Source organism: Narcine bancroftii, chromosome 3 (assembly GCF_036971445.1).
Source record: "Narcine bancroftii isolate sNarBan1 chromosome 3, sNarBan1.hap1, whole genome shotgun sequence".
In the NCBI taxonomy this organism is placed as follows: Eukaryota; Metazoa; Chordata; class Chondrichthyes; order Torpediniformes; family Narcinidae; genus Narcine; species Narcine bancroftii.
The window spans coordinates 347,530,269-347,553,955 of NC_091471.1; the positions used below are offsets into that span (position 1 = coordinate 347,530,269).

The 23,687-nt window shown below is 41.2% G+C and overlaps 1 protein-coding gene across 4 annotated transcripts in view; it reads right to left on the reverse strand.

Moving 5' to 3' along the window:
* Window positions 1-8,951: 8,951 nt before the first annotated feature.
* Window positions 8,952-23,687, reverse strand: part of usp43a (ubiquitin specific peptidase 43a) — a 379,969-nt gene continuing 365,233 nt past the window's right edge. For 3 of the 4 annotated variants that reach the window (XM_069929601.1, XM_069929603.1, XM_069929602.1), the window contains 4 exons: window positions 22,726-22,954; window positions 15,334-15,492; window positions 14,391-14,549; window positions 8,952-13,030 (listed from right to left, as the gene is read on the reverse strand). In XM_069929601.1, the coding sequence (XP_069785702.1) occupies window positions 11,772-13,030; window positions 14,391-14,549; window positions 15,334-15,492; window positions 22,726-22,954 (1,806 nt within the window). In that variant the 3' untranslated portion in view covers window positions 8,952-11,771. The remainder of the gene's footprint in view (window positions 13,031-14,390; window positions 14,550-15,333; window positions 15,493-22,725; window positions 22,955-23,687) is intronic. The other variant, XM_069929604.1, reaches the window with a different exon arrangement.

Genomic DNA, 23,687 nt, shown 5'->3' on the forward strand with positions numbered 1-23,687 from the left:
GAGTCAGCTCTACCACGTCGCAAAGAGTTCTTCGCAGAAATCCATCCTTTATAATGACAGTCCACAGTCCAAAAGGCCAGTCCATGGTCCATAAGATGAGTTATGTTATTCTAAAATATGTTCGTAATTGAATGGAATTGCAGTTAGCCTAGTGAAAATTGAGCTCACATTGCTGGTTTCTTCATTCCGAAGGTTTGACCGCCTCCTTGCTCTGTTCGTGAACTGTCCGGTGTTTTACAGGTTGCGTAAAGAGAAATAGCTCACTCTTCCAGCAGCCAGAAGGGACCCTCTGAAGTGCCAGTTGATGAAGTAGACAAAGATGATGTGGTCAAACAATAATTATGGCTTTTATTAGGAGAAACTCATGGTACAATAATGAAAGATAATAGGTGCATATACAGTTATATCCAAGGGGAGTGTCCTGAACAGTAGAGCTAATGCTCAGCCAACGTTAGTACAGCAAGCCTCGGCAGAGGGGAGGCAGGCAGCTGGGCAGACATTCACCACACCCTCCAAGACTCAAATGCTTCCTAACTGGAAAGGACAGTGCTTCTCCTTATGGGGACGTGGGTCACTCCTCTGCCCATGGCAATGAAAGTTTTCCCATCCATATGTCTTGGACTTTTTGCCTTTAGCTTCATTGCCTCAGGATACACTAGTTATTCTGTCCCACTTCCCAATCAGGAGTAATGTCCTCGAGGAGGAAGAGGTCAATGCTGATACTTGGATGAATGGGCAGCTTCTCAGACATAGCCACAATAAAAGCTCACATTTCACACTGGGATAGCATTGCCACTGGAGGTCTAGTTAAGCTGGTGTGCCAGCTCCCCAGAGGGAAAGATCATGTCCAAATACTGCCTTTGGAGACTTCGATGAAAACTATAAGAAGTTATGTTGGAAGGCACATTTACTGCATTGACTACAACCACAAGTCTGTTAGAATCTAGCAGTCATGTATTCCTCTAGTTAACCAGAAGACGTTCTGTGGAACTGGCAGCATATCCGACCCAATCAGGAAATGGTGAGCACCTTAATGTGACCACAGTTCTGAATCCACTGCAGCAGGTTTCTGCTTCCCATCAGATATTGATGGAGTCCCACCCCATGTCAGCATGCTTCTGCAGACTAAATCCTTTCCAGTTCTTGCTTTTGCTGTGGCCATCCAGAAGAATACGGCTGTTCTTCTGAAGCAGAGAAATGCTGCTCTCAGAGAGAAGACTGGCAAGATCGAGGCAATGGTTGGATCTTTTTTGTGATGGCCACAGTTTACACCAGAACACAGACCTTTGAGAGGTCTTCCCAGGGCAGTGCCAGTGGCATCATGGAACTAGAAAGCATTGTCCTCTCTTAGCATCTCATCACCGTTTCTCCATCATTGCCCTTGTGTATGCTCTGTAGCTGCTCAGCCCAGTACAATCTAGTTGCTGATTGAGTCATTAGGGACTACAGCTGCTTTTTGCAATGCATGAGACATCTGGTTGGAGTCACAGTTCAGTGTGGAAGTAAGGGTCTGCTTTACTAAAGCCCCTTTCACACTTGCAAGTGATCCCGGGAATTAACGGCCAATTGGCCTTTGAAGTGTCTAGTATGAAAACAAAATCAGCGCAACACCAGCCTCAGATGACGGCCTCGATCCCTAGTACAATCCCCAGTGTCTGCAGACGCCGGCGTTGTAATCATGCAAGTGTGAAACGGGCAATTGCACTGTGGGATGAAATGACCCAAGTTTTTTGCACAAGTGCAGGAATGTGAAGGAAGAAAAGATTAAAATGAAGGTATAAACTTTGCCGTGGAAAAGTCACAGCAGGGGGAGAGAGAGAGAGGAGAGAAATAAATAACAATAGCGGACAATTTTTAAGCACCCTGGGAAAGTTGGTAGTGACTTCCCAGAATGCTGTGCTGCAGAGAAACCCCTCCATGAATGCTCTGTGCATGCAGCTGGGTATACAGCCCTCCCATTGGCACACAGCATTCTTCGAGGGTAGGTCTGCCATCACTTTTTCCCACAGTATTTATAAATTGTATGCAATAGTTTTACTAACTTTCCCACTCTGTATACATTATTCATTATAGCGCTACCAACTTCCTCATCCCGTTTAAAAATTATCTGCTATTGCTATTTATTGCTAGCACTTTCCCACGGTCCCTTCTAAAGGTTTATATAGGTCGGCACAACAACAACAGGGGCTGAAGGGGTCATACTGTGCTGAACATAAAGCTTAATTAAGTTAGAATTAGGCATGATTAATTTTGTTCAAATTATAAGATCATAATACATTGATCAGGATTTAGGGCAGGTCCACCATCACTCAATGTGTCATGACATCATCGGTAGAAGGTAGAATAGTCCTAACCCCGGGGATGGCTCCTTGCAAGTGTGCAAGCATTCAGGGTCTCAGTTAGGAGTGGTCAAGTGTGAAAAGCCAAACCCCCATTCCTATCCGAGGACACTAAATGGCCAATTTAATGGGATGCAAGTGTGAAAGGGGCTTAAGTAAGGGTGTGCCTTGCAGCTTTGCAAAAGGAATACAGAGTTGCAAATATTCAGAGAAGTCGAGCCAGTAAATTACCATCAGCCTGGAGTTTCCCCAGAGGAGCTGACGTACAAGAGCAATGCCTGAGGAAAGGGGAGCTCGGTTAAGTGATTGATTCACAAAAAATGATGCAATTTGGAGAGGAATAGTGTGTAGCTTAATGCTGATAGGGTAATGCTTGTCACATGAGAGAATACTGCTTTTTTGATTGGTTAAGTCAGATTGCAGCGGGGTATACAAACACATAAATTTCTATATTTGGAGAGCTCTTTGATCCTCTACGGAGGCGAAGGACCTTCCACATGCCTGCGTAATGAATAAAGGGAATTGACTAAAAGAAAAGTCTGAGCCCTCCATTCCTCAAGGAGAGAAAACTGCTGAGTGGGACCTCACCCCAAAACCCGGATCGAGGATTGACATCGATGTTCCACACCAGGAATTCTTCATCCCAATAACAAGTTGTAAAGCTGTCATTTACAGACAGTACAAGATTGTGATTTTCACATTTGTTTTGGCAGAATTGGTCAAAAATTTAACCTCATTGATATATTCTCAAGCCTAACCATACCAGTGAAACTAGCAGATGTAATATAAAGTTGGCGCTTCATGTGATTTGTATAGATTCAGCTTTAACTTCAAATGTTAAATGCTATAAAATCTTGAGTCCTCACTCCCTGAACCACGGAAGCATCGTCCTTCCGAATCCACGTCAGCTAATCGTATCTGCTCATCTTTGCATTGCCTGTGCCCTTTTTAATCAGGATCTCCAAACTTGGGTCTTTGAGCAGATCTTCAAACATCCAGAGATAAATTATCTTTTCTGTTATTCTTGGTTCTCAATTGATCTTGGTCCTCAAGGAATAAATTCTCTCACAGGTACATTCAAAATTATTTTATCAATTCTAAAATGACTTAAAAAAAAGAAACAAAACTTGTCTGATTTATGTTGTTCATCCTCCTGTTTCAGTGGTGAGAAAAATGCCTCAGTTACATTTAGGATTCAGTCAACTGCAGCACTAGTTTATCCTGGAACACCACAAATACAAGAAAACATTTTTTTCTTCCAAATTTGTTTCATGTTGAATGAGTAGAACACAATGTTCTGGATTCCTTCAAATAGAAACACAATCATATGGCTTACCAATTCTTTTTCATTAATATGTTATTTAACGATGCCAACATCTGCAAACCATTTTATCAGGAAGTTTATGTTCAATCCCATATGTTGAGGGAAAAAGGTACCCTGAACAAACCTAATGGGCAGAAACAGGAATAGTGAGAATTAAAATTAAAAAAAACAGGAAGCTACGTGAAACCAGAAAGCCTTTGCAACTGTTTTGTGCATTTCTGAACTTCTGCTACCTATTTGAAAACATAAAATAGCACAAAGTTAAAAAGAGACAACACAGAGCACAATGGACTGGTTCTGAAAATTTCTACAGACTTTAAGGCACTCTGATGGATATTACTTTTCCATATGTAAAATCTTTGGACTGGAACTTATCGATGTTAAGTTGTTTAATTCAAACAGACACTACAGTAACAGGCCATTTGTCCGTGCCGCCCAGTTTGCACCCAATTAACCTACACCCCCAGTGTGTTTCAAAAGGTGGGAGGAAACCAGGGCCCCTGGAGAAAACCCACAGAGACTCAGGGAGAACCTACAAATTCCTTACAGACAGCGCGGGATTCAAACCCTGGGCCTGATCGTTGGTACTTGTAAAGGCATTGCGCTAACCGCTATGGCAACTGTTCTGCCCAAATGTTGGTTCTTTTAGCAGTTCTTTACAAAATATTTGATTATGTATCCTGGTCTATGCTACAGAGTGCCTTCTGTGGAATGGGTGCCTATCTGGAAGGATGGTACCTATGGCCTAATTTCCTATGAGGAGGTGGAGAGTGAGGTGCCATCAAGAACAATTTTAGTCATTCTAATAAAAATATTTTAACAGTATTGTGGAGATTCAAGATTTCTTTATTGTCATGTAATAGTACAGAATGTGTAAAGGCAAAGATTCAACTTTAGTGTTCCCTGGAACCCCTTACAATAAAAGAGAAGTAATAGTGTCACTGAGGGACCCCTGCAGCCACACAGAACCCTTTTCGATCCATTGGCAACTCAAGCCCCAGATCCAAACCTCCAACACAATCAAGTCCCTTTGAGAGCCTTTCCTCCCCTCAGCACCCTCTAGAATTCTAGCTCCAATAAGCCAGTCTTCAGCAGCACGCAGCCTGTGCATGTCCCCTCAACCGCAAGTTGCCCACAGCCGCTAAGCCCCTCACTGCCTTGGACACCGGCCTATAGGGTTGTCTCCTCTGCCTCTCCTTCTCAACATGGTTCCGTTATCCCCATTTCTAGTGTCCTGTGCATCTTTTAACAAGCCGTTGAAAGCCTTTATATGGAGTTGTCTGCTGTGGGATGTGGGTTTCCGAGCAGCGCTGTGTCTCCACTCTCCTTGGTCCACGCCAGTGCTGCCATTACAGTAACTCTGGCAGCACTGATCCTTGAATTTTAGATCCGACAATGGTGAAAGATACTGCATTTTCAACCGAAAATTCGGAGAATAATTTGATTTGGTGGTGGTGTTCCCATCTGACTGCTTTCTTTGCATTTTAACAAGGAAAAAAAGATCATGGGCACTAGTTAGGAATAACTTAAGAGCTGAGCCAAATAGTCCTTCCTGTTTTGTAAAGGGTGAGCTAATTTCATTGAAAATGGTGGCATTTCTCGAACTGAGTGATCCCAAAGGGGTAGGCAGAAAGAAAACTTGACCCATAACACAGAGCAACAAAGATTTTGTTTCTTCTACATACTTGGATGTATTTTATGGATTTTGGACTGATGACCACAAAAATCACCTTAACATTTTCACCTTTTTAAAGATATAACCTATTTTTGTGATTTCCTGTCATATTTTACTTCTACTTTAAGCAGACAAAACCATGAAATGCAACATGTCATTGAAAATTCATTTTCTGCATTTGCACTTGGACGTCTTCCCTGCTGATCTTGGTGCAGTCAGCGATGAACATGGTGAAAGGTTTCACCAGGGCATTGCAACCATCGAAAAGTGGTATCGGGGCAACTGGAATCCATCACTGCTGGGTGGATATTGTTGGATACTGACACGAGAGGCATCAGATGCTGAGTACAAATAAAAATCAGCGGCAAAACATTTTTAGGTCAGTTGAACTAGCATGGTAGCATCAGTATGCTATTAAACATGCTAAATTCAATAAAACATTAATTTAACATTTCTCCAACTTCCTACGTGATACAGCAAATCTGAAATTATCTTTGTGTTTGGCTTGAAGTCGTCTATCATAATCCACAATTTTTCCCCCCAGAAAGCTAAGCTTTTGAAAAAAAAATATTGTCCAGTGTAATTGCTTTCCAACAACTGTTTCTAATTGACATGCTGTATTTATGTCATGGAAGCAGAAAATCAGCTTTGATGGGGGCCAACAGTAAATGTGAATAGCCTACCCATGAAGAGCGGCCAATTTGGTAAGATTGAACAAAAGGTTCACCAGAGCTGTCATCTTGCGTAAGAAGTGTATCATTAAGATCCATCTTAAGCAGGGGTGTCAAACTCAAATTCACCGAGGGCCAAAATTAAAAACTTGGACTAAGTCAAGGGCCGAACTAAATATTTATTGAAAATTTTCAACATCTGCATGTTTTCTCTCAACATATGTAATGTTAAACTTTTTCTTATTAAAATAAATGTTTAATAATAGTTTTGGTTAAACTCTTTCCATAAGAAGCATTAACAAATAAGAAATAAAATATTCAATAAATAATATTTCTCTCTAGCCTTTAAGCCAAGGATCGCACGTTGCCGAGAAGCATGCCAGGGAGCGGAGGTCTGCAGGGAGCCCTCCCCAGCCCAGCCAGCAAACCCGAGCGGCATCCCCCCCCGCCCCCTCTCCCTCCCCCGCCCCCGCCTCCGCCTGCCGCAACCACCGCCAACCACCCAAGGAGTCCCCGCTGGTCTCGCCATCTCACCGGGAATACCGTGAGAGCGGTGGAACTCGTCCGCGACCTCCACCCCAGTGGAAAGTCCGATGCCCAGCAGCACCCACCCACAGATGAATCTCAAGGAGACATTGGAGCTAGGCGGCGGGTCCGTTGGAGCTAGGCGGCGGGTCCGTTGTAGCTAGGCGGTGGGTCCGTTGTATCGGCGCCGCTGTGAATATCTAATTAACTTTCCCGTTAACTATATCGGTGTCCTGCTGTGCCTGCTGTGGAAGTGTTAAAAACTACTATGGTGGTGCCTGATGCTGTGCATGTGCTATACTGGCGCGGCGGACAGCGGGCCACTCTAATATATATTTAATATGATCTTGCGGGCCAAATATAATTATATCGCGGGCCAAATTTGGCCCGCGGGCCAGAGTTTAACATGTGTGATCTTAAGCAAATAGAAATTGGGACTGAAAGTAAATTAAACTTGTGCTTGATTTACAACAATTATAAACTTTCAAGAAGATCCTCTGGACAATTTATGCTCTCCACCCACCTAGAAAATAAGGCTTTTGGCAATCCTGATCAACAGCAGTACTGCCAAGAGCTAAAAAAAAAATGTCAATCACTCTGAACACATGAAAATAAAATATATAAATCTACATTGATTTTCCAAACTAATTTGCTCAACTAGTCATTTATGTGGCTAATAAACAAACAGAAATCAATTTATTGATTTCCTGATGTGATTTTCATTTCTAAAGAGTGGCAGCGCCAAAGCAGAATAACTGTTGCAAATTAATACCATGAAATTGACTGCAGATAGAAATATACTTACCTAGAATAATAGAGCACTTATAACATGAAGAGAAAGACAAATGGTGATTCATTTAATGAGTCCACTTGGGGCAATAATCCAAAATGTAGAAAGGTGAATGAGCTGACAAGCATCTGGCAAGGTGGAGCAGATGAGTGGGCCCCACACACACAATGTCCAAATGGCTTTGGCAATATTTATCTAACTCAAAGAGTAAAGGCAAATTGGGTTATTCGGAGAAACAGTAATTCTCCATAACAATAACAGGTTTATTGTCATGTACGTTGTCCAGTGTGCATGTGATTTAAAAAAGGCAACAATACATATTTTAAATTAAAAAGAGATAATAAATACAGTGGATAGCTGTTGGATCTAGACGTGCTCGTCTTCAAGGTTCTGTACCTTCTCCCCAAAGGTAGCAGTGAGAAAAAGTTGTGATACAGTTAAATATAATTCTGTAAAATATCTAGGATGTGAGAATGATGAGATGTTGAGATTGTCCTCTCAATTTAATAAATTTGAAATTAGGCATACAGCATGAAAACAGACCCTTTCACCCCAAATACACTTGACTGATCTATACCCCCAGTACATTTTTGAAGGGTGGGAGGAAACCAGAGCACCCAGAGGAAACCCACGCAGATATGGGGAGAATGTGCAAGCTCCTTACAGACAGCGTGGGATCCAAAACCGGGTCCCTGGCACTGTAACAGTGTTGTGGCAACCCCTATAATAAATTCTAGGAATGCAGTCAGAGATCAGCAGAGGTGCTGCGGGAGAAACATATTCCAACTTGATTCAGATCAATATAAAAGTCTGAGAAAACATTAAAAAAAACTGGTGTATTAAAAGAAGGAATATGATGTAATTTGTGGGAACCTGGTCTCAGATATAATACAAATGGTCAAATTATTAAATGAACTTCAAATTCTAAGTTTGTCATCCATCCTTGGTTCTTTTGGTTTTTATGTTGTGCACCTAAATTATCCATTGAAGCCCAAAATATAGGAAGTTGCTGGTAATGATACGCTGTGGTACATCACTCGGACAACAGGTGGCCTAGAGACACGGCACCCGGCCTAATGACATCCAACCACCGGTGGGCCTAGAGGGCCCATGGTATAAAGCCAAGATCCGGGACATGTGGTCCCTTTCTCTCTCTCCGGGATCACTGCTGCAAGCATCTAGCAGCCAACTATCTTTTTGTGAGTGGAATAAAGCTGTGTTGCCCCAAACTGCATTGTGCTTGTGTTTTCCTTTGGTGCAGCCTGCCACAGCTGAAAATGTATCGAGGGAGGGACATTACCTGATGTAATTGAACAACACTAAGTAAAATGAGTTAATTACCACAAGGATATTTTTTCTGATATATTTGATCCTGATAAATAAAAATACATTTTTACCTTTGCTACGTCAAGGACACTGTTTGACCAGCTGAGCTCCTCCAGCATTTTGTGTTTTTACTTCCATCAAGGTGTCTACAGATTTTCATGATGAAACCTGTTTAGATTTCACATGGAAATAACATGCAAACAAAATAGCAATCGCCTTCATATTTCAAAATATACTCTATTTTAATATATTGAGAATTGAATTAGTAATACAGGTATTGGAATATTGAAATATGATGAAAAACATTATTTTTTTAAGATGTTAATTACAGAATCGTTAGGTAGCAAAAGTGGATAATGCAGAAAAATGTATGATTATTTTACCTTGGTAAATAGAAAGACTGAGCCACTTGAAATGGTGAGAAATTATTAAATGTTAGCATTCAGGTGGATTTGGATGCCCTCATTTATAAACCACATAGTTAACACATCTACACGAATCATTTATGAAAACCTTCCTTCCAAAGGAAATTCAAGGAGAAATTTCTTTAGCTAGAGGGTAGTGGATTTGTGGAATTTGTTGCCATGTGCAGCTGTGGAGGCAGGATCATTGGGGGAATTTAAAGAGGAAATTGATTAATTAGAGTATCAAAGGATATGGGGACAAGGCTGGAACTTGGAATTACATGCAAGAACAGTTTAGCTCAGGGAGGTTTCACGGAGCAGACTCGATGGGCCAAATGGCCTGCTTCTGTTCCTTTTTCTTGTGATCTTGTTGGAATTGGATAAGGTTCCAGTGAGATCTTATTAGAGTTGCTATCTACTTGCTTTCACGCAACCATGTTTGACAGGGTTAATTTCTCCAAAGAAAGGCAGCACGGTCAGCACAACGCTGTTACAGCGTCAGCAAACGGGACCGAGGTTCGAAACCGGTGGTGTCTGTAAGGAGTTTGTACGTTCTCCCCGCATCTGTCTGGGTTTTCCCCAGGGCTCAGGTTTCCTCCCATCTTTCGAAATGTAGTGGGGTTGTAGGTTAATTAGGTGACACGGGTTGGATGTCTAATTTTTCTTAAATTTTTTTTTAAAAAACATTGTCCTGTGAGGTGAGATGTGCGCATACTTTATGGAGCTTAGAAGATTGAAAAATAACGAGTCAGGGTGAAAGTGACAATGAGGAGCAATTTGTTCAAGCTAAAGGACCAAGTGGAAGATGGGAGGGGTAGCACTGGGCTGCTGGTAAAGTCTCCGGATAAAGAGGAATTTAGGCCTAAGGTACAAAGACATTGCTTTTCTCAAAGCATCATGAAACTTCAGCATTGATTCTGTACAGAATAAATCTCTACTGTCCAGTACTTTCAGGCTGGGATCAATACATTTATAAAGTTTATGAAGGGTCAGATGAAAGGAGTGGGAAATAAATTGTGATTATTTTTTAATATCCAACCAAACTTGGAGGGCTGCAATGCCAAATTCTGATTTTGCATTTCTTACATTCTCACCCATGAATATCAACTAGCTAGGATGAGCATACCACCTAGTGGATTACCATGAGAATATTATCTGTTAAATCACACAGGACCAAAATGAATTTATCCCGCTTATTGTAGAGTCCTTGTCGTCACTGACAAAGGAGGAAGGTCACTTTCCATAAATGAATTTCTTGTAGAGAAGACCAATCAAAGAATCAGAACATCTCATTCAAAGAGTAGCCTCAAACAGGACACAGCCCTTCTAAACCAGACAGATCTGAAATTAAAAAATTATAAATTGCAAACTTTCATTTGCTGAACACTTAAAATAAGCTATCAGTTCCACAGGCACATTACGACTCAATTCCCAGCCAAAACATCATCGTCTTCCACAAAAGATGATCTTCATCTCGTCAGTTCACCCAAGGTATCATGAGTTAGGGATGCAGGATGTTTGCACAAGTGTGTGGTTTCTGCTGCAACATTGATATTTCACTGGCTGATGATGAAAAAGGTGCATGTTGTGTCACTTATGCAAGTTCCAAGTTGCACACTGCCCTGATTGGAAATGCAACTCAAACTTTAAAAGTGAATCACCCAAAATGACAAGCTTGTCTGCATGTTCACAATGGTATCTGCATAGTTACCTACATTGATTTTGCCCTATTTGTTAACCTTTCAAATATCTCTTTCTTCTTTTTAATCAAATCAGTTGGATTTTCAGAATCCTCTGTTAGCTATACAGAGGGAGAGAGAGAGAGATAATAGTGTCGTAGCTTCTTGATTAGACTTATAATTCAGAATGGAACAAATTCAGAAAAGAGGGGGAAAATTCTTGTTAAACAAGAAAGTCTGCAGATGCTGTGATTATTGTAGTTTAATACACAAACGTGTTGGAGAAACTTAGCAGGTCATGCAGTGTACATAGAAGCAAAGATATTTACTAATGTTTCAGGCCTGAGCCCTTCATTGAAGCAGGTGCAAAAAAGCAGGCAGGTGCCTGAATAAAAGGATGGGGGGGCCGGGGGTGGGAGGAAAAAAGCCTGAGGGGAGGAGCACAAGAGGTCGTAGGTAGATAAAAAGCTGGGTAATGACAGGGGTAGGGAACAGCTCAGGTAGTTTGCAGTCCAATGAAAGTGATTAATCAATATGAAACCCCCGTGCCATGTTCTTGTACAGAAAGGATGATTTAATACAGAATTGATGTCAACAACTTACATTCCATTTGAGGAGGCAAAAAGACTGTCAATTTTCTGTCAATATTAACATTTTTGGTTATACCATTAAAATTTATCTACAATACAAATTTTTTTTTTTACAAAAGTATTCTTTTATAACAAACTAGTGATTAAAATTTGATAATGAGACTGCTGTAGGTTCCGAACATTACTTGAGTGCTTCAGTTACGTTGAAATCTTATTGCATTCTGATTAACTGAACCAATTTCTTTGAAGGGAAAGGTTGGAGGTCATAACACAGAAAATTAACAAATCTATATAATCTTACATTTGTCTTTAGATAAGGTGTAAAATTTCAAACATTACTTACAAATATTGGATATTAATTGAAGATGGTAAAAGAAGAAACAGAAAACTAGTGCAGCTAATTATAAAACTACAACCACTTCATTAAGCTCAATCAATCCACAGGTGTTTAAAAGCTTGATTCAGGCACAGGTTTTTTCCTTCCCAGTGATGAAGTGCTGTATCTCATCCTCTGTATTGTACCATACTTTTCCATGTGTAGGTTTCTGGACTGCTGAGAAATTGGTCCATTCTTCTGAAGAGAAGTTGATCTCTTCAAGATCAAGTCATCCTTGAACACTATGTTGGACGAGCTCTGTGATCGCTGAATTTCTTCCCCTGAAATGCTGATCCTGCCATTGTTTAATTCCTCCCTGTATTTGGCAGAGGTTTTGGTTCTGTTCACTTCTCGTTTTGCCCTGCCCTCATTTATGGAGTCTGCCCTGTGCTTACCATTCAAGGTTCCATTGGAAAGTGATATCCTGCATACACTGATATTCTCCACAGTCCGGCATTGGTCAAACTCACCTTGCCTTTTAAAGTCCTTCTTCAAAAAGTTTGTTTTCAAAAATGAAAACTTTCTGTCATTTAGTTTTGCGTCTTCTGTTTTATAATTCTTCTCCAGTTCTTGAAGAATTGGAGATGAAATTGGCTCAAGATCTGTACTCTTTAAAGAGGAAGATTTAACCAGCTTCTCAACACCATGATGTCCTTTTCTTCTCTTCAGAGTATCACTTGGAGTCACATTGCTCAGAGAAGCAATACTATATACACTAATACTCTTACTTACTCTGTCATCTCGTGGTTGTAAGGGTTCTTCTGTTTTGACCAGCGATGTACTTTTTATTCCTTCTGACTTATCAACTGTTACTTTAGATGACTTTCTTTGCATGGTACCAGAGCCTCTTTGTTTACCGTTTCTCTTCAGTGTGCCTGTCTTTTCATTGAAGGAATTCTCCTTGCTGCAGCTTCTCCGAAGACTGTTTGAAATGTCAGAAGTTTGTTCAAGGGGTGGATTTCCATCCCTGTTTCCAGCAGAAGTTATGCAGTGATCTACAGAAGATCCCATTCCTGTCTGCTTTACACTGTCAACGTAACAATCTGAATTAAGCTGTGTTTGTCTGTCAGTGGTTGGCAGCGAATCAACATCTGCAGAGCCTGTCATTATTGGGACAATGGATTCTTTTGTGCACCTGGGTCTACGACCAGATTCCAAATATTCAACCAAGGCACCAGACATTGATTTTGGCCTGTCCTTGGATCCCAGTGACCAACGTAGAGTTGTGTTTTTCACAATTGCCTCATTAGGTACAGCCTCAGAAGACGACCCTTTCAGACTAATGCTCCTTCCTTGAATACCTCGCACAAATGGACGAATCTCAAAACCTCCTAGGAAGATGAGAAGACCATCAGTTAAAGGATTTTTCCGAAGAGTTTTAACAACTTTCTTTTTACAATTTTCAAATTCTACAATGTATTTTGGAAAAATCACACGAAGAAAGATGGACAGATCATATTTGCAAAACCTCAGGGTTGAAGATGACCAATTATGGTAGCTTGGTGGGTTGTCAGGTGGCTCACAAGGCCATTGAGGGAAATGTCTTCAGAAAGCAACCTCTGTCCTCAAGGACCCCCACCACCCAGGCCATGCCCTCCACTCTGCTACCATCGGGAAGGAGGTACAGGAGCTTAAAGACAAGCACTCAGCTTCTTCCCCTCTACTATCGGATTTCTGAATGATCAATGAACCAATGACAGTGCCTTACTTTGAAATTTTCTTGCACTATTTTTATATATTTTGTAAGGTGATTTATATAAATGTTTGCACTTTGATGCTGCCAAAAACAAAAGTTTTGTGACATGTTCATGACAAAAAAAGTCAGATTCTTCCACAGATGGGGCAGGTGAGGGGTAATAGGGTGAGCAGCTTGATAATCTGTGAAAAAAGGACCACCATCTAGTATTTTGAACTGGTCATCTTTTGCCAGTTGTGTCCCACTCCAGGAGGTAAAATTAACATTAAAGCTTCTTGGGTTCCCATTATACAGGCAGTCCCCAGGTTAAAAATAAGTTCCATTACCTGGACCTGTCCATAAGCCGAATTTGTACGCAAGGTGCACCGGTACTTACGGTTTTTATTTAGCGTTCATGAGGTAATATTACGCATGTGCGAATTGGGGCGCAGCCGGTTCGTAAGTACGAGTTGTTCGTAACCCAGACATTTTTAATCCAGGGACTGATAGAGTAGCACTTTGGATGGCAGGTCCCAAAACTCATGTGGAGGAGCAGAAGGTGGCTGTGTGGGGCTTCTTTTAATGTTGCTCACCAGTTGTCACATAGGCTTCACAGAGTAAGATCTTGAACCAGTGGTAAGGAGTTCCAAGATGACTGCAGCCCACGCTCTGCTGCACAGGGATGCTGAAGCTGTCCTGCACCTGCACACTTGTTCCTGTATGCAAGTGGGATCAAATGCAGGGGCCTTTCCACACTGTTCCCCTCTTGGCTTCGCACCCTTTCTTGTTCATGCTCCCACTATAATCGGGGGACTAGCTCCTGTGCCCAGTTGCATATGCAACACTTTCCCTATCCCAACCACACTGTATTTCTATTCCCCGGTTCTGGCCACATATCTGACCTCACCTTGAAAATCTTCTACACCAGGATGCAATTAATTGCTGAATGATATTGGGGCACCTTCTCCCAGACCCTAATGATAATGACCACAGTCCCGACATTGATCACATCCTACCTTTTTTATCCTTGGTCGGATTATCTGGGAAGACAGGAGAGTCTGGTGATGAAGGAAGGGATGTACAATTCATTGACCCTCGGGAGACTAAGCTCCCTCGTTTGTTGTCTCCAGTTAGTCGGTTCAACCAATGATCAGAAATTGATGAACTTGTAGAACCTGCATGAAAATAAATAATTCTATAAAATTTACATGGCTGAAGTATAATTCTACAATAAAGATTTCAAGATCTGCTAGCAATGCAGGGAATTATATTTGTTGATTATATTTTTGATGAAAAGTCATTAAGGCAATTACAATTCGATGCTCATACTTTCCTTAATAACTTTTCCAAAATAAAACTCTTCCTAAAATCCATTTGTTGCCTAGATGTGACAAATTATATTATTCATAAGTACTAAAAAATTTACAGTTTTACAACTTAATTTTTCTAATTTAATTATCCACCTTTCTAATTAGGCCAATGTAAATTTTCTATTCAGTTGATATTAGACATGACTGTGATTAAAACCTTGAAGGGCTTAGGCACAAAACGCTGGTTGTGTACCTTTACCGTTGCTACATAAAAAACACTGGGTGGCTTGCTGAGTTTCTCCAGTGTTTTTGTGTAAACCACAATTACAGTGCCTGCAGAATTACTTTGTTTAACTGGAATACAGTAAAATCCCGTTGTCTGTAATTCAAGCAACCGGCAAAAAAAAATCCTGGAAAATAAGTGGGTAAAAAGTTTAAAATTGGTGCACCTCACTGTTAGATTTCCATTCGCGCAACATGCAATCTCAACCCTCCCTGAGGATGCCGGATACCAGGTCCTTATCAAATCAATCCCACCTGCTCAACTGCACACAATACAGTGCCATTTCAAGGTGCATTGACCTCAATCTTTGACTGGAAAAGGGAGCACATTGAAGACCACGCCACTACAGTAACAAATCCCACACACCTGTCACGGAGCTGTTGGCTGACCAGGGTGGAATGGTGTTCCTTTTTTGGTAAAAGAGTATGTAGGCACTGCAATTGCAGATCTCTTCTTCAGGAATCAATTCTACGTTACTGTCATCGTAGCCATACCATTGTCCATCCACAGAGTTTCTGCAGTATGCTGGCAAACACAATGAAATCAACCAATCAGAACCAAATAGTTATGCAGAAGCAATTTTTTCCCTAACTATTTCAATAAACACAACAGGCCCATTAAGTGTTGTTCACTGTCGACATGCTCAAAGCTGACCTATAATGGAAGAGAGAGAAGCATTTGGGGCTCCTGTGTTGTCCATTACCCAGCCTTTATCACTTGGCAAGCACTGAACTGACATTGGTCACCGAGTTTTCGGCATCCATAGGTCATTTGTATTTTAGAAATGTTAATTTTTGAGTTCCACCCACACACCTTTTAGAATATTTGAGTTTATCCTTTTCTCATGCATACAACCAAGACAACAGAAAAATCATAGTTTTTCTTTGAGTGCAGCTAAGTTGGAGATGTCACTCATTTCAGATACTTCTATTCATAAATCTCTCCTACCACCCACATTTCCCTGAGTGGGTCATTAAAAAAATTTATGAATCGAAGAAAAATGTAACAAGCCAGCAATTTGTTTATAACTTTATTTGCAAGTTAATCCCTTACCTTTAGAGTGTGCCTCTCCATGGCTGGTTTATTGATTTTCAATCTCCTTCTACTTGCCCAAGGCACTGTGCATTGAAGTACCACCAATGTTGCTTTACTTTGGAGCCAAGCATCATTCAACCCAATAAAAAAGGTTGTGTGACTTAAATATGGGTTTCTATTTGGTCGCAATTCTACGAATAGTTACTGCACAGGGAACACCCATACAAGTGTGGTTCATAGCTGAGCTGTGGATTGGCCAAATTAATCATTTCAGAATCACAGTTTATTGTCATGAACAAGTCATGAAATTCAGTGTTTTGCGTATATATGACATCTTCACTCGATGGGAAGCTAATTTCCTCAGAGTTAGAAGGTCAATGGTGCAACTCCAGAAATGCTGGGACATTATCAAAGCAAATAAGCAAATGGTGACCTTTTAAACATACTGCCTTTCAAATGAAATAATAAAGTGAGATCCAGTTTCCCCCTTAATGGTTGTGGGAATGTTTAAAGTAGGGGGATTTCCCCAGAGGTGACACCAGAAATTTATCACTCATTTAATGCCTCCAAAAAATTTAGTTATCTAAAGGCTTATTGTTTAATGAACACTAGTCCCTACAGATTAGCTAGTGTTTCCATCTGGAAAAGCAGAATTCATTTACAAGTATTTGATTACAAATCACTTTAGGACTTGCTGAGCTTGGGAAAGGCATATAAAAAAAATTGGATGCTAGCTAGTTTCTGCTTTAAAAAAAATCGCTGACTTGAAAAAAGGGCCTTCTAGTTCTCGGTGTTCAAAGTCTGATCGGTTTTCGAGAGAACCTTGACTGTCTCAGCCACCAGAAACTTTTGAAGGCTATTTTTCAAAAGATGAGAAGGTCTGAGGACCAAACAGATAGACCGCTTGAATACACGGTGCTACAAGAGACCCTCTTGCTGGTACTTTATGTGATTGTTAGTCAATTCAGAGGGAATGCTTGTTCATTCAAGATGATGACAGGTGAGCAATCTGACAGAAGGGCAGTGAGAATCAAGAAGACAAACCAACACAGACATAGAACCGCATAATAAATAACTTCAGATGAGATTGTCAGTCGGCTGCAATAGCCAAGGAATTTGGGAATGATCACAAGGGTCCCCAGTGCCAATGCTGTAGGCATTTTCATCCCAACTCGAAATGTAAAACTGGAGTTAAAGGGCACACAGTGTGTTCAGAAAGGAAGCAGAAGGCACTGATCGGCTGTTTTTAAGGTGACAAAGTGGTTTAAGGGGATAAGGAGGGATGACAAAGTCACACACATCACTGTGAAACTTGATGAGCCCATTGTGCAACATTTTTGTCTTAATTTGTGTCCAAGTAAAATGTTCACACATCTGTCTTCAACCACATTTAAGTGACAAGTTTCCTCCCTCCCTCTCTGAGAAGCAGAACAAAAATAAAACTTGCTTAAGATTTGATGACAGACGACCAAATTCAATTTCATAATTTGTTATGCAGAGAAAATAAGAACACTGATAGAGGTGTGGTTTGTTAAATGCAGATATGATCAGAAAATTGTCAATAACAGTCTCTCCCACACGCAATCTGATAAGGTAACTTCCTGTTATTACAACCTTACGTTTAGCATAGCATATGCAGTGAAGTTTTTATATTTGATGAAATGAGTAAAGAGCCATTTAGTTAGCTATTTCAACTTGCTTTTAATGAACACTGCAGAGTTTATAATCAGTATCATGCTTAACTGGTGGTTAAGCAGCAGGTGCCAAAAATGTTCTGATCCATGGTATTTAGAGCAGACTCCATTGTTCACATAGGAATCCTGTCTATTTGTAAAGAAATAACATTTTTCCAAGTGGAGTGTCAGAAACCAGACGTGCACAAGCATGTTGTTCAGCCTCAAACTACTAAACCTCATTGTGCCTTTTATATTTGATTAAATGCTTGCAATTTCTTCGATGGGATTATATTGTGCTGTGATTTAATGAGCACACGCTGGATACGGGGTTTGAATCCCATCACATCTCACTTTGATTGGATTCTCTCAGTAGCAAAGTGACTTAACACCATCATCTGACAACAAAAGACTCAGAAGCAAAAGAACCATGCCAAACATGTTGAACCACCATATCTGATGGCATACTAGTCCCACGGGCTACAAGACCCCCATCCTCAAATTTCAGCAGGGAATATCAAGCAAAAATCTTTTAGTGTAGTTACAGGTATGTTGGCGAATGGGTTCCTCCAGCATCTCAAGCACTTCTGGCAAGGGGCGCTGTACTCAGCCTTCCTTCTGGGGGAAATGAGTGGCAGCAGCGGCTCCGGAAACCATGGTCACGCACTGCTGGCGGGGGCCACCGTGGTTGGTCAACTCACCAGGGGAGGTGAGTGGCAGCAGCGGTTCTGGAAAGCATGGTCTTGGGCTGCTGGTGGGGGCCGCCGTAGTTGGTTGACTCACCAGGGGAGGTGAGCGGCGGCAGTGGTTCCAGAAAGCACAGCCTTGCACTGCTGGCGGGGGCCGCAGTGGTTGGTTGACTCACCAGGAGAAGTGAGCGGCTAAGGCAGCTCCAGAAAGCAAGGGCCACCCAAGGGAAGGTGGTCCGCAAAGCAGTGGGCCGGCTTCCTGGACAGCTGCAGCGCCTCCATGGGCTTCTTGAAGCTGGGCAAGTAGCCAGCGACCTGCTCAATTTCAACTTCACATACAATACCCAGGGGTATTTTTTAGCCAATTTTTTGGGGGGGAAAAAATTGAGTTTTATATGCTGTCAAATATGGAATCTCAGATGAGATGAAGTTTCTTGTCAATGTCAGCCAATTTTGTTTCAACAATTTAATCTATATTCTGCTGTGGACAGCTGGTATATAATTAAAAGCAGGATGAATAACTAATTGCTTGAGTGAAGACATCGCTTAGAAATTCTAGCATATCTGAGCCACACACCTCAGTCCAGGAACACAAGTTCACATCCAAGCTGGGAACTGGAGAATTAAAATTCACCTCAAATATATCTGGAATTTAATTGAAGGAGTTAGTTTCAGTAGAATGAATCCAACAATTACAGGGCTGTCATAAAGTGTGACCATTTCATTCACGTCCACTTGGGAAGGAATCCACTGGCTGTCACCCAGTCTGGACTTAATGTGACTTCAGATCCATCAATGTGAATCTTTGATGCCTCTTCAGTTTGGGAGAAATTGCAATAATTAAGGTGGGCATTACCAGCTTTGCATGCATCCCGTGAACGCTCTGAATGGGCAGTGTGCTCACCACTTGTGCAACACAAGGCATAACCAAAGGGGTCAGGGAGAATTTTCAAACTGTTGCAGATAAACCCAGAAACCATTGGAATTGTGCCCCACTCCAAAATAATGTCTTATTACATATGCAGCACAGCCTCTTGTGCGAAGGTCATAAGAGCACATTGAGGGAACAGGGCAGAGTTTTGTTCTCGTTGTTCAAGTTGGTCATTTTGTGCACCATCCCCCCCCTCTGGAGACAACTGAAACATAGTCAGCAAATGGGTCTCCCCTGAACAGAGCTAACTCTGCCCACTCTCGGCCAGTGCTCTGAATTCCCCCGTCCCTCAACTCTGCCAACGACCATTTCCTGTTTCAAACCTCAGCTTCACTTCTTCTGCATTTTACCACGGTGTCTGCCCATTTCCCATCCACAACCAGAACCCGGGGCTGTCCGACAGTGCTCACAAACTTTTCACGCTGCATTTAGTTCCCTCCACTACCAGAATCAGCCATATGTTGTTGAGAAGTCACTTCTCCTCCTTTTAAAATATTAAGTTTAATTTAAAAAAAACATACACACATACTAATCCAATCTGTGAGATGAACTATAAGAACAGATAAATTCTACTTCTTAAATAGTACCTTAAACATACATAGTATAAATTGTGTATGCTATTCTTAATTAAACCTATTTTGTCAAAATATCTCAAAATAAAAAAAAACAAATAACGGGATAAAAAGCCCTGTTAATCAAACCCCTCTCTCTAAACAAGGCTAACTTACATATCTAATATACATAGGAAATGAAAGACAACATTTAGAAACCTGAGAAGTCACTTCTTAACATGTACAATCTCTCTAGAGGTCCTTAGTGTGCTCTACCAGATACTACACTAATTCCTCCTTCCACACAATTGAATGCTCTCCTCAAGGTTCCGCACATCTGGAGCTGTCACCAAGCCTAAATTTTGGCCTTCTTATTAATCCCACTTTGCATAATTCGTCAGTATTTATCAACCTCTTGACAGATCTGAAAAAGGATGCTTGGAGAGTGGCTGGCATTAAATTAATTGCCTGCTCTCCTGCTGTCAGAGAAGCCATGGACCGTGAAATGAAGATGTATTTATCATTGAATAAAAGTGTTAATTGAAGTCCAAACTGTGCCTTAAGGCTGTGATATTAATTAACTGACAGCTGGGAAGATGCCAATGTCAAATTCAGAAATGGACTTCAAGAAACAGAACTGCAATAATTGCATGCACTGCACAATCATTACCGGCAAGCGCTGTGGCCATTTTAACAGACATTTCAAATTTCAGATAATGAGCCCTCTCTCTTCTTCCCCACTCCTTTTTTTTGGTTCACTTTCTCACCCATCTCCTCCCAGCCCCTACCCATTCTCATCCCTTTTCGTCCTTATAATCCATCTCCCCATCAGATTCTTCATTCACCAACCCCCAACCCACCTCCCCACCACTTGGTTCCATCTGGTCTCTCTTTACACCACCATTCCCACCTTCTCTTCTGATCAGATACCAGAATTGGCAGCCTGAGTCTTCTTATCACTGCACCCTACATGACTCACCTTCCTCCACCTGGTCCCTTTACTTTTCTTGCCTCTTTCCCCTTGGTCGACCATGCCCTGCCTCTCTCTGTCATGCTTCCTCTTCACTTGATTTGCCAAATTCCAAATTGACCCTCCCACCCTGCCCTCTTGGCAATGGTGTCTTTGCTACATTTCTCCAGTCTTGATAAAGGGTTTTGGCTCAAGACATCGACCATTCTTTTTCTCCTACTGATGCTGGTCAGCAGAGTAAGTTTAGTTTCAGTTCCAACACCTGCAACTTTGTTTGTCTCCTTACTACAGGACATCGTAGCACATCAGTTAAAGGTAAATACAACCAGAGGTAATCATGTATTACTCCTGAAGCGAATCTGCTTAAAATGATGGTCACAATGAACGCAAGGACGTTTTATATCAGAAGTGGACTCAGTGTTAAGAAACTGATCCTTGGAATTGTTAAAATGTGATATTGCCCACCAGATTTAAAGGATATACTGAAGTGTAATGGTTAAACTGGCTAAAAAGGAAGTGGCCTTTTGAGTGACTGACGGAAGTGCGTGCTCTAAATAACAATCCTAAAAACAATGCTCACGAACAGATTGCCAGTGTTTGGTCATGATGTGTCACTTTATATAAATTCGTGTGTGCGTGCACAAGATCTGATCTTTGTTGTGGTTAAGGTGAACCCTCTCGAAACCACAAAGTACTGAGATATATTCATGAGCACAGGTTATGAGTTCTTCATTGTTATTTGGTCCTGCACTCCTATAGAATCAAAAGTCTTCTTCATTTCAGTCATCTGACACTTATCTGCTTTTGTAGTTATGTTTAAGGTGGACACTAGGCAAGTTCTTATTCAAATGGAATTCAAAATCAGGAGAACATGACCCAGTCCTCATTGAGGGGTCAGCAGTACTTTCAGGAGATTCGGTATGTCTCCGAAGACTCTCAGAAACTTCTATAGGTGTATTGTGGAGAACGTTGTGACCGGTTGCATCACTGCCTGGTATGGAGGTGCCTACGTTCAGGACAAGAAAAAACTCCACAGGGTTATTAACACATCCTGCCACATCACGGGCACCAGTCTTCACTCTATTGAGGAGATCTCCAAGAGGTGGTGCCTTAAGAAAGCAGCCTCTTTCCCGAAGAACCCCCACCACCCTCTTCACTCTAATACCATCAGGAAAAAGGTAAAGGAGGCTAAAGACGAGCACCCAGCGGCACAAGCACAGTTTCTTTCCCGCTGCCATCAGAATGAACAATGAACCACAGACACCACCTTACTTTGTCTTTTTCTTGTGTCATTTTTATTTATTTTGTACGGTGGATTATATGAATGTGACACTGCCGCAAAACAATAAATTTCTTGACTTGTTCATGACAATAAATTCTGATTCTGAAACAAACAGGTTGCTCGAAGTGTTTGCTAACGATCGACTCTCTTGGGTTTTTTTTATTTAAAAATGCTTTGAGTGTAGCAGAGTAGAAATGAACCTTCAGAAAAATTCAGAAATGAGCATGGTGTCAGCAACCAGACCTGAGCAGGGTGGATGACAGCTGAAATAAATGGTTCTCTGCTTCATGACAATAGGAGTAAGTTGACCCTTTTAAGGCCACAGCATTAATTGCTAAAAGATATGAAGAATCAGACCATCTGTAAGTTCAGAAAGATTAAAAATTGAAATGTGCTTATTTACTCTGGATAGATATCAATCTAAAAATGATCTTAAGGCTGAGCAAAGCACAAACTGCTGGAGGATCTCAGTGGATTGTGGTGCATCTCGGCAGACAAAAGGATGGTCAACGATTTAGGTGAGACTCTGTATTTTTTTTTAATGATGTTAAGGCTATGTGACATTTACACATCTGCATGTCCCAGGTTTGATCATGCGTACTGTACGTCAGACTGCGAGTACAATACCTGTATAGTGACCTCTTTGCATGCTCCCGTGGTGGTTGCACACAGCATACAAGTCGTACACAAAGTTTTCTTCTTTATTCCCAGAGGGAGTACGTGGTCGGCGCCATGGTGACCAATGGGATAAAAAGCTTTTAGTACTTTGGTTCCTTTTCACTACATGTGGAGCCATGTCAATGCCAAGGAGTGGAAATTTTACCAGGGTGGACAGCTTGGTTCTTCTCTCTCCTACCTGAAACATATAAAGATGGAACGCAGTGTTAAGTTGCTGTGCTTTGTCCAAAATAGTGAAAGTTTTAAAAAAAATCATAATAAAACATTTTAGCAGTATGTCTGTGAATAGCTTATTGGTTTCCATTATCTTCTCAAATGCCCACAATTTATGGGGAGAGCAAAAAAATAACCTTACCCTTCCTTATGTTGGTTAATTGCACAAAAATACCAATGCAAAAACGATTTTGCATTCTTTGAAACATTATTGAACCCACAAACCTATAACATTGCAATGCAGTAAAAACCCCTGGTATCCAGCCCCTGTAGAGATTGGTAGATGCCAAAGAAGTGAATTTTACGGTGTTGGTTGCTTGAGGCTGTGTGTTGTGTGATTGACGGACAAATGGCAATTTTAAACTTCCGTATTTTTTTACCTATTTATTTTCTGCAATTTTTTTTTTTGCTGGTTGTGTGAATTCTGGTTGACAGGTTTTGTTATGCATTGAGAATTTATCGGTTTGGGGAAGGGTGTATTTGTACTTTTTGTGTGGGTGTGAAGTGATTGGGGCTACAACTTGAACCAAACACATTGTCTTGTATTTCCTCAGGGTAGACATCCCTAGAAGAGATTTCGCAGTGGAGCAACTGCACAGAAATGCTGGAAGAACTCAGCCGGTCTCGTAGTGTCCATAAGATATATGACTGATGTTTCGGGCCTTAGCCCCTCTTCAAGGTATTTTTCTGATTTCTGT